Raw genomic sequence first — 11,016 nt, forward strand, 5'->3', positions numbered from 1 at the left:
AGCATCTGGATCAAAATAAATGGAGCAAAGAATAAAAGGAACCTGGTGGTCGGAGTCTACTACCAGCCACCCAATCAAGGAGAAGACGAGGATGAAACTTTTGAAAAGCAAATAGCCAATGTTTTAAGGAAGCATGATGTAGTAGTAATGGGGGACTTCAATTTCCCGATATTTGTTGGGAGACAAACTCTGCAAAACATGGCCCCTCCAGGAAATTCCTGACTTGTGTGCCGGATAACTTCCTCCTACAGAAAGTAGAGGAAGGAACTAGAGGATCGGCTATCCTTGACTTGATCCTAACCAACAGAGATGACTTAGTGGATAAAGTAGCAGTTTCAGGAACTCTGGGAAAAAGCGACCATGTTGCACTTGAGTTCTTGGTTCTAAGGGAAGCAAAAGCCGAGTGTAGTCAAACGCGTACCCTGGATTTTAGGAAAGCTGATTTTAATAAACTCAGAACAATGACCAGTAAGATCCCATGGCAAGCGACGCTAACGAGAAAAGGAGTCCAAGATGGGTGGGAGCTTTTAAAAAAGGAAATTCTCAAGGCACAATCACAAACAATTCCAACAAGAAGAAAAGGCGGAAGACAGCAGAAGAAGCCAATGTGGCTTCACAAAAAGCTTAGGGATGATCTGAAAACAAAAAGGACACATATAGGAAGTGGAAGGAAGGCCAAGTAACAAAGGAAGAGTACAGGCAGATAACACAGAATTGCAGGGATGGCGTCAGGAAGGCTAAAGCTGAGAACGAGCTGAGGTTAGCGAGGGATGCTAAAAACAACAAAAAGGCTTTCTTCAGCTACGTGCATAGTAAAAGGCAGAGGAAAGAAATGGTGGTTCAGCTATTAAATAAGGATGGCAAAACGATAAGAGATGACAAAGAAAAGGCAGAGGTGCTCAATTCCTACTTTGGCTCAGTCTTCTCCCAAAAGAGGGTTTATGACCCCCCTGGGAAAGGCAAAGTACAGGCTGAAGGGGCAGGATTGCAGCTTGAGAGTGGTAGGCATATGGTCAAGGAACACCTAATGACTTTGAATGAGTTCAAATCTCCAGGGCCAGATGAACTGCATCCTAGAGTAATAAAGGAACTGGCAGAAGAACTCTCAGAACCACTATCTATTCGCTTTGAGAAATCATGGAGGACGGGGGAAGTGCCAGATGACTGGAGGAGGGCTAATGTTGTCCCTATCTTCAAAAAGGGTAAAAAGGAGGAACCTGGGAACTACAGTCCAGTCAGTCTGACATCAATCCCTGGGAAATTCTGGAGCAGATGATAAAGCAATCCATTTGGAAGCACCTTGAAAACAATGCCATGATTACTGGAAGCCAACATGGATTTGTCAAAAACAAGTCCTGCCAGACAAATCTGATCTCATTTTTTGATCAATGTAACCTCCCTTGTGGACTGTGGGAATACTGTAGACATCATATACCTCGACTTCAGCAAAGCTTTCGACAAAGTGCCCCATGATATCCTGATGAGCAAACTAGCTTAAAGTGGGCTAGATGAAACAACGATTTGGTGGATCCACAGTTGGCTACAGAATCGGACTCAAAGAGTGCTTATCAATGGGACCTTCTCAAACTGGGGAGAGGTAACGAGTGGGGTACCGCAGGGCTCGGTCCTGGGCCCAGTGCTCTTCCACATTTGTATTAATGGCTTGGAGGAGGAGGTGCAGGGAATGCTGATCAAATTTGCAGATGACACAAAATTGGGTGGGATAGCTAATACTTTGGAAGACAGAAACAGAATTCAAAGTAATCTGGATAGACTGGAGCGCTGGGCAGAAAACAACAGAATGACATTTAATAGGGATCAATGCCAAGTTCTGCACCTAGGAAAAAGAAACCAAATGCACAGTTACAAGATGGGGGATACGTGGCTCAACAACACGACAAGCGAGAAGGATCTTGGAATTGTTGTCGATCACAAGCTGAATATGAGCCGACAATGTGATGTGGCTGCAGAAAAGGCCAATGCTCTTTTGGGCTGCATTCATAGAAGTATAGCTTCCAAATCCCGGGAAGTCCTAGTTCCCCTCTACTCAGCACTGGTTAGGCCTCATCTGGAGTACTGTGTCCAGTTCTGGGCACCACACTTGAAGAAGGATGCAGACAAACTGGAGAGGGTTCAGAGGAGGGCAACAAAGATGATCAGGGGACTGGAAACAAAGCCCTGTGAAGAGAGACTGAAAGAACTGGGCATGTTTAGCCTTGAGAAGAGAAGACTGAGGGGAGATATGATAGCACTCTTCAAGTACTTGAAAGGTTATCACAGAGAGGAAGGCCAGGATCTCTTCTTGATCATCCCAGAGTGCAGGACACGGAATAATGGGCTCAAGTTACAGGAAGCCAGATTCTGGCTGAACATCAGGAAAAACTTCCTGACCGTTAGAGAGATAGGACAATGGAACCCATTCCCTAGGGAGGCGGTGGGCTCTCCCACACTGGAGGCATTCAAGACGAGGCTGGACAGCCATCTGTCAGGGATGCTCTGACTTGGATTCCTGCAATGAGCGGGGGGTTGGACTCGATGGCCTTGTAGGCCCCTTCCAACCCTACTATTCTATGATTCTATGAAATGTGTGCAAGTGCAAATTTGTGCAAACTTGGAAAAAATCTGATTCCACCAAGGAACAGACAATGGAACGAAAGGCACCTGACAATCTGCAAAATGCAGATGAAATGGATTTTGCATAATCTGTGCGTCCCTAGCTCCGGCTATATCCATAGACTGAATTGTCCCGGCAATGGCACCAGGTTGTGGCAGATGTGAATGTTGTTCTCCTTAAAATGCTTAGCACACGTCACAGCAGGCTCCAAGGGTTCCTTCACATCTCTTGCTCAGCCAAGTGGGATAAGGACCCACACCCATGGAAAAACGCTGCCAGATGAGACGGTGAGGATGCAGTGGGAACAAAGTAATTTCTTTTTGCCATCAGCCATGACCACCACAGAATAGGCTTACCTGCGTTGTTCAGTCACACCCACTGTGAGTTTTTCACCACTTGTGTTCAAGCCCTCTCCCTATCTCTTCATAGCATCAGCTGATTGGAGCACTTAGCAGCAATCATGTAAATTGTTCAAGCTTGCATAGGCTGTCCACAGGCTGATGAAAGAATCAACTGGAGGACCAGCCAATGCAACTCCCCAGCGGCTATCAGGAATCCCTGAGATTCTATAAGCTAGGAGCCCTGGTTGGGGGAGTGGGGGGGGATCATTCTAGTAGCATAACATACAAAACAAAATTGTAAAATTGGTGCTTTGGGGAGGGGCTGTAGTTCAGTGGTATAGCCCCTACTTTGCATGCAAAAGGTCCCTGTTTCAATCCCCGGCATCTCCAGGTAGGGCTGGAAAAATTCTTGCCTGAAACCCTGGGGAGCCGCTGCTGCCAGCCAGTGTCGACAATACTGGGCTAGGTGGACCCAGGGTCTGACTCGGTATAAGGCAGCTTCCCAGGTTCCTAGGTTCCGATGCTCTTAGAGAAAAGCGTTATATATTTCATACATGTATATGGCCTGGAGCTCATGATGGATTTTCTCTGATCTTCCTCCCCATCATTTTCTCTGTGGCAGAAGTGGGCAACCCCTTTTGGTCCAGGGACCAAATTGTCCCCCTGACCAAGCTCTCCCCTGCTCAAAGGATGCCATCTCACAATATTTTCTTGCTATTTCTTCTACAACGATCAGAGGCACACACCCAAGCAAAGGGACTGTATTATCCGTTGTCTTTTCTTAACATGTTATTTGGTATGGTGGAGGGTGATTGGGCTTGAAACAACAAAATGTAAAACCTTGCTATAGACTGAATAATAAAAAAGGAACAATATGGACAGAGTTTAGCCAAGGATAGATACTAGAAAACAGACAGTGTCCTTGGTCAATACAGAACCTTGGCACAAATGTCATTATATCACAACAGAGACCCCACTCTAGCTGGGTTCCTTGTAGTTTATATCGAGATTAAATCAGCCGAGCAAACAGCCTATTTGTGCAGTGGCCTCCGATGTAGACGATAATTGTCTTGGCAAAACTGGGAGAATTCTGATGGTTACATTTTGCAAGGAGGAACAGATGAGCCACTGAGATGCAATTAACTCTCTCAATTATCACAGGCTGGGCTCTGCAGCCATCTCAAGAGAAGCTCTAAGACTGCCGCCCATGCAGAAGGAGCAGTCCACATCCATCTCAGTCATTCAAGCCAACCTTTTGCTGAGCCCCTCTTGACAGGCAGCTGGAAACATAAAATGAGGACATAAAAGGGACCAAGCCACAGAGCCTCGCCACTTTCATGATTATATCCTGCAATTACCTGGGTCAAATGGATCAAGGAAAACAGTTCCACCTCTAATCAGTGCTCCAAAGAGCTGTCAGTCAAACTCTGGGCACAGCTCTTGTGACAGAACAGATGCTTTTGAACAACTCTCTATCCTGTCACTCAAAGAAAGTGCTCGGCTCGCTTGCAAACACCTCCCATGGATGCAATGGCTAATGCAGACTATAAGCCAGGAGACAAAACAGCCAAGATGGGCAGTATTTGAATTAGGGGTTGGTGTCATTTCTAACCCTTGCATTTCCATCTTGCAATGCATTCAGCCTACCCCCACTCCGCCCCCTGTTTCCCAGATGAAAATTGGAAAGCACTGGAGACACCCCTATTCTTAGACCACAGATCACTGCACAAGTCCTCCCCACTCCCATTATGCATTGCTAAGGGCTCAGTTCTCTCTATCACAATTCATTCACTCTGCAGTGGTCTGCACTGCTTTAGAAGCCAAGGTGCTGCTTATTCTGTTGGACAGAGGCATATTGGAAGTACACAATTGTCTGACATTATGCTAACACTCAGTTCAAGCCACACCTCAGCGTGCATGCGAAATAGCAAGCTGTGCCCTGCACAGCGCCTGCCTGGCAGAGCGATCCTAATGTCCAGGTCCACCAGCTGGGGGCTCCGTCTGCCCTGGTGGCCCAGCCTTGCCCGTGGAAAGCACTGCAGGGGGCAGCTACCCAGCGCTGGCTCCAGGCTGGGCCCTTGGGCAAGACACCCACAGTGAGCCTCCTCCCTCAGTGAATCTACCTTCTTGCTGCCACCGTCACCAGCTGCTACTGCTCTGCTTCCTCTTTCTCATCATCTCTTCCACTTGGTTGTTTGGCAGGCAGAGAGCCGGTGAGCAAGTCGGCCGTGGCATCTCCTGCGCCTCCTTCTCACCAGCAGCACTATCTGGGCCAGAGCAGGAGGCTGGGGAACAAGCAGGTTGCAACAGGAAGAGGAGGTGCAGCTCCAGGGGGCTCTTGTCAGTGGGCCCCTGCTGGGGTTTACGCCCTTGGCAGATGCCCAGCCGTGCCTACCTTGGATGCTTGCCCTGGAGCTACCACTGCGAGTGTTTCTGCCAGTGGCAGGGAGCGCAAGGCCCCCTCCAGGGGTGGGGCGGGGAAGAGTTATTCCCCCAAGAAGGCCCCGGATCAGGCACCTTGGGTTGGCCCTGGATCAACCAGCCTGGGTTAGGGAAGTAAAGTAAAAAGATCCACCAGGCTGGAAAGTCTGGCAGAACTGCTGCCACATGCATGCCACCCAGAGTGGCATGAGCTGGCAGAGCTTGGGATGAGGTGGAGAGCCACTGTTTGGCTCTGTTGGAGGGACTCGGGCCGTGAGTCACTTCTCCTGAACGTGAAGGCTTAATATGTACCTGAGTCGGGGGGGGGGGGGGACTCTGGGAAATCGCATCGCCTTCTCCTGGTCTCCTCCCCCTACTCTCCTACCTCCTTCCTACTTCCTCCTGCAAGGGACGCTGACCACGAGGCTGGCCTCAGCCGACTCGCCTCGAGGCGTGCGCTTCTTGCATCTCCAGGAAAGTCTGTTCCTGACCCACCACTCGGGTGGGTCTTGTCTACATCCTGACCGGGGGGGGGGGGGTGATTCAGACTTCAGGCTCCTCCCCAATCCCTCCTAAGGATTGCACTGCCAGAGACAACATGTGGACTAGAGACAGCATGCATTTGCCACACACATACACAGGCTCTCAGAAATGTAACCTCTAGAGACCCTGGGGAGGGAGCTGGATCCAGGAGAAGAAGAAGAATGCCAGCGATTCACTCAAGCATAATTGTCAGAAGGACCAGAAACTGCGGACTGTTCCTCCTAAATGGGCAAGGCTGGAGCATTCCGGTGAAGGTGGAGCCCCCCCCCCTCCCCCAGCAATATCCTTCCAGCTCCTAATGCGCCGTTGAGGGCAGGATGCAGCAACGGCAGAGCAGGAAGATCCCGCCATACTGCAGTTAGAGCCCCAGTGCAGCTAGAGCAGGTCTCTGCATTGCTCAGACCACTGCGAAACTCTGCTGAACCATCTTCTGCTGCAGACGTCGCCCAGTTCTGAGGGCTTCCCCTGGGCTGTGCAGTGCTGGCCACCAGCTTTCCCCCAACCTTGCCTTCCTTGGATTGACTAGTGGCATCAGCTCTGAAATCCTTTGGCGGGCCAAACAGCAATCCCCCACTCGTGCACAGTACTGCTGCTGGTGGTGTCAGTGCCCCCCCACACACACACATGGTTTCATCAGCTGCAGATTGAACCGTCCCATTGAAAAAAAGGCCTTTTTTTTAAAGTGTCATTTTTGGTCACCATTTTGGACTCCACTAAATACAGTTCCGAAATGATGGCATCGCACAATTGTGTAAACGTGTTTTTTAAATAAAATGTGAAAAGTGCATGCATTTAGCCAATGTGGGAAAGCTTGCAGAGATGCCTGCACAGAGCTCCTCCATCTGGGAGGGAACTCTGTCAGGCCAGATCCCTCCTTGTGTGGCGGGGCTCTGCATGCACAGGTCAACGCATGGAGGGGAAGCGCCCCTGCTGCAGGCAGGGGGGTGGGCATGGCTGCAGCATGCATCGGGGCCCAGGCTAGCCTGTGCCACCCCAGAGCCCCCTCGCACATTTTTCCAGTGCTGGGAGGCATGTGAGCCTCCCTCCCATCTCTGGCCACTTCAGGGGTGGTGCTGCAGCACAGGAGAGCTGGCCCAAGGACTCTGCCTGGCAGCTGCCCCGGCGGCAGGAGTCAGGCGCTTTGGCCCAGCTGCCAGAGTTCTTGGCTCGCTTTCCCTGGTGCCTTCTGGAACCCAAATTTCCTTCGCGAATGGAACTAGCTAGATGCTGGAACAGAACAGTTGTGTTTTGTTATCCCAAGTTCAACGGCAAGTGCCTGCCTGCACCTGGATTTGCGCTCAGATACAGTTAGCGCAAATGGAGCAACTAAGGAGTGGTGTTGTATTCTTGCATGTGGGGCAGCACATGAAACCACGTTGAAGGGACACTCTTCGTGTGCCTCCTAGCATCCCCCTCCCTCTTCCTTGGGCAAGTGTGTGAGATACAGCAGGGATCTCTTGATGATAAGCAGCTTATTTCTCTAGCCCTGCCCGCCCAGCCAGCCAAGCAGAATGCAGACCTCCAGCTGCTTGCAGGGGGTGCCAGGGGCTCCATAAAATCTCTGCTCTTTTGGCAGTCCCAGGTAAGCAGTATAACCAGAAGGCTTCTTGAGCCCCTGGTGGGTCACCATACATGCCTGATGGGATGGGGCTGGCTGGGCGGGTCACAGGTTGTGCAAGCCTTGTCTACCTGCCAGAATAGTCATCCTTTAGGAAAACACAGTGTATGAGGAATGGTCTCCAACAGGCAAGGGATTTTTCCACACTCACTCTAAATCAGGGGTGGGCAACTTGTGGCCCTCCAGACGTTTTGGCCTACAACTGCCATCATCCCTCAGTGATGAGGGTTGTAGGCCAAAACAATTGAAGGGCCGCAAGTTGCCCACCTCAGCTGTAAATTATCAGCCAACATTTCAGCAGCCTTGTCAACAACTCTTAGTCAAAGCTAGAAAGGAACAGCGAATGTTGGGGATGTCCTCAGCTATATACCAAGCTGTCCCTGTGGGCCCAAGTGCAGTTTCCCCAGATTTACTGATGTTTGTCTTTGGAATATTTATTCTTGGGCAGTGTGTGTGTAAGACTGAGGATCCTAAATCCCAGTGAAACCTGCTGGAGTTAAATCAACCTGATAAAACTGTTTAAGTGATCTGGAGCAAAAGTTTAATGCTGCTTCAATTAATCTTTCCCAAACACTGGAGCTGATCCAGGAACCCATTGGAAGTCTGGGCCGTAAAGGATGTCAGAGGAACATTTTTAACATTCATAGACTGTGCATCTTTCTGTCTGTTTCTAAAGTTAGTAACGGGCTATTTAAAAAAAAAAAATCGACCAGGCAGCAATGCCTTAAAGAGAAACTGATGGGGTACTAGGAGCATTTGGGATGAAAGGCGGGAATGTCAGTGTGGCAATCTGTAGTTTTTAAGTGAACATCTGGCACATTCATCTGATGCTTCATCAAGAGGCATCAACATCTGGACTTTCTGAAAAACTGGGTCTGCTCCTCTATTGCCCAGTATTATATATCCCTTAGGGAAGGTCTCTGAAAAAGTTACAATCAGAATACAAATTCTGTGCAAAGTGAAGCTAAATTTTGTGCCCTACATGAAATATGCCAATTGAGCCGGTGTGAATAGCTTCTCTTCTTTTCAGCCAAATTCTAGTGCTGCTGGTTAGAGGGGGCAGGGGCAGGCACTGACACCCTTCCCCAACCCCTCCTGGAAATCCTGCTCAGCCACCTAGCGGCTTCTGAGAGATGAGCAACCTGCTGCCTGCAACATTTTCAAACTTATCTTCATAACCATAAGGGCTAGAAACTTACTTTTAAAAACTGGAAGGCAAGAGTATCACGAAGCGTAATTCTGCACCCAGTATCACAATCTGCACTTTTTCCTCACTCCCATGGGATTGGGGCAAACATAAAGTCCTGTTTTAGCATTCAACACTGAATGAATGTATAGAATGTACAGAATAAGCAGGTGGGTGGCAGTGGGGAGGGGAGCCACATTAAAGACAGTAAGAATAGGAGAATTTAGAATAAATATCTCAGAAGGCTACATTATATACACAGAATATAATATTTAAACACAATGCTGGATATTCATAGAATTGTAGGGTTGGAAGGGATCTTGGAGGTCATCTAGTCCAACCCACTGTTCAGTGAAGAATCTGCAATGCAGGATGCAACTGCAGCATCCCTTAGTGACATGATGCAAAGGAGGCATTGCTCCGGACCCTTACAAATGGCTTTGCTCAGGGAATTATAGGAGGGGCAGCTTGTCATGGAGGGCCAGGAAAAGCCACACCTACTGAAAGAGGAATATCAGAAGCTGCCTTGTCCCAAGTCAGTCTCTTGGTCCATCTAGCTCAGTACTGTCTACACTGACTAGCAGAAACCCTCCAGGATTCTAAGCAGGAGTCTTTTTCCAGCCCTACCTGGAGACGCTGTGGCACAGCCCTTCTCCAAAGTGCCCCTCCTGCTGCACAACCACAGTCCAATGGCGCCCTGCTCTCCTGCTTTTCAGCTGGCCCTGTCAGAGGGGCTGTCCCTGGTCTAGGCCCTTTCCAAGGGCATCTCTACACCAGCCTAAAATCCTGCATTTGGACCCGGGCTTTCTGCTTCCATTTTAAATGCAGGATCACTCCTTCTCCCCCACCCTTCCCCACTCCTTCTCCCCCACCCTTCCCCCCTCCTTCTCCCCATATCTGCGTCTTGCACGATCTTCCATTGAACTCGCTCCTCTTCTTGCCGCTTTAACTCTTGACGGAGGGAACTCAAGCGGAACGCAGCAGGGTAATTTGATAGCTCATTATCTGCGATCTATTTAAAAACGGAATGAAGGGCATTTAGTGCAGGAGACGCCCTGGAGGGCCATGGTGTCACGTAAAGAGCCCGCAAACATCCGTGAAGGAGCAATCTGAATCGCAGGATAAAAGCCCCGATGTAGGGGCAGTCAGTGCGAGGCAGAGACAACTGGGAGAACATGCCAGGGGTCCCTTCTGTTCGGGAGGTGGTGATAAAGCAAATGACTGCCTCGTGGGATCATTTCACTCGCTCAGCATGTGAATTCTTTGTTCTGCCCTTCTCAGTCCTTCAAGGCCACGGCTGATGGGAAGAAAGGTCAACGCACAAGCAGGGAATGGGATAGTTAAAAGATGGGCCCAAGGGAGCAATATAGGCCATGGGAGCGTTCAGCGCTTAACAATTAGCAGGCGAGGCCTGAAGGAGGCCAGGCCCTAAACGGACACAGGGCCCTCCCTGCACGGCGGGAGGGCGATCGGGGTAGCTACTGGGGGGGGGATTTGTGAGCCACGACACTCAGGCCTGCTGGACTCTCACAGTGCCACGCGGTGCCGCATGGTTCTGTTCCCCTCCCGTAGCCACTGGCTGTCTCCACTGCGTGCTTACCGTGTATCCCGTCGTCCTCCGCGGCACGAACGGGCCCCTGGCTTACTAACCGCAAGGAGCGTGGTTTTCTCCCCCCAGACGACACGCCAAGCCATCGCGGTTAAAAAGGTGGCTAAAAACCATCATAGCTTAGCGTTACGTGTGAACACGGCCAGAGTCTAGCAAGCCATGAGGACGATGAGCCCCAAGCGAAAGCTCAGTGCCTCAGAACGCAGTGGCTAGACTGCTCGCTGGGCCTGCCCCAGGAAGCACATTTTCCCGGTTCTGAAGTAGCTGTTTCTGAGCACAGTGTTAAAACTGCCAGTGTTTACCTTTGAAGCGCCATGGTTTGGGACCTGGGGACCCAGTGGACACGTTTATCCCGCATGCACCTGCCAGTGCATGGAGGCAGCCCTCCTCCAGGTCCCCATTAGGCCTTTGGAAGCCAGGCAGGCAGCGACAGGAGAAGCAGCCTTCCTGGCGGTGGCACCCTGTCTTGGGAACGTTCTTCTGGCAGTCACTTGTATGTCCTTCCAGGCCCAGGCAAAGCCACTTCTGTTTCTCCAGGCCTCTTTTAAACATCGCTTGGGTTTTTGTTCTGCTCTGTGATGTGTGTGCTATTTATTCCATTAACTCTGCTGCTTTTTATTCTGTTGTTATGATATGCTATTTTGCATTTTCAGTTGTTTTCTTGATAGCTGCCCTGAGTGTATT

The 11,016-nt window shown here is 50.0% G+C and overlaps 1 protein-coding gene across 1 annotated transcript in view; it reads right to left on the minus strand.

Moving 5' to 3' along the window:
* LOC146338681 (relaxin receptor 1-like) overlaps nucleotides 1-10,418 on the minus strand; it is a 59,161-nt gene extending 48,743 nt beyond the window's left edge. Inside the window, exon 1 of the mRNA XM_084813286.1 lies at nucleotides 10,324-10,418. Coding sequence (XP_084669412.1) covers nucleotides 10,324-10,418 — 95 coding nt within the window. The remainder of the gene's footprint in view (nucleotides 1-10,323) is intronic.
* Between the last annotated feature and the right edge of the window lie 598 nt (nucleotides 10,419-11,016).

The sequence above is a fragment of the Heloderma suspectum genome, chromosome 9 (assembly GCF_057233095.1).
Source record: "Heloderma suspectum isolate Gila_16-S chromosome 9, 16-S_ref, whole genome shotgun sequence".
In the NCBI taxonomy this organism is placed as follows: Eukaryota; Metazoa; Chordata; class Lepidosauria; order Squamata; family Helodermatidae; genus Heloderma; species Heloderma suspectum.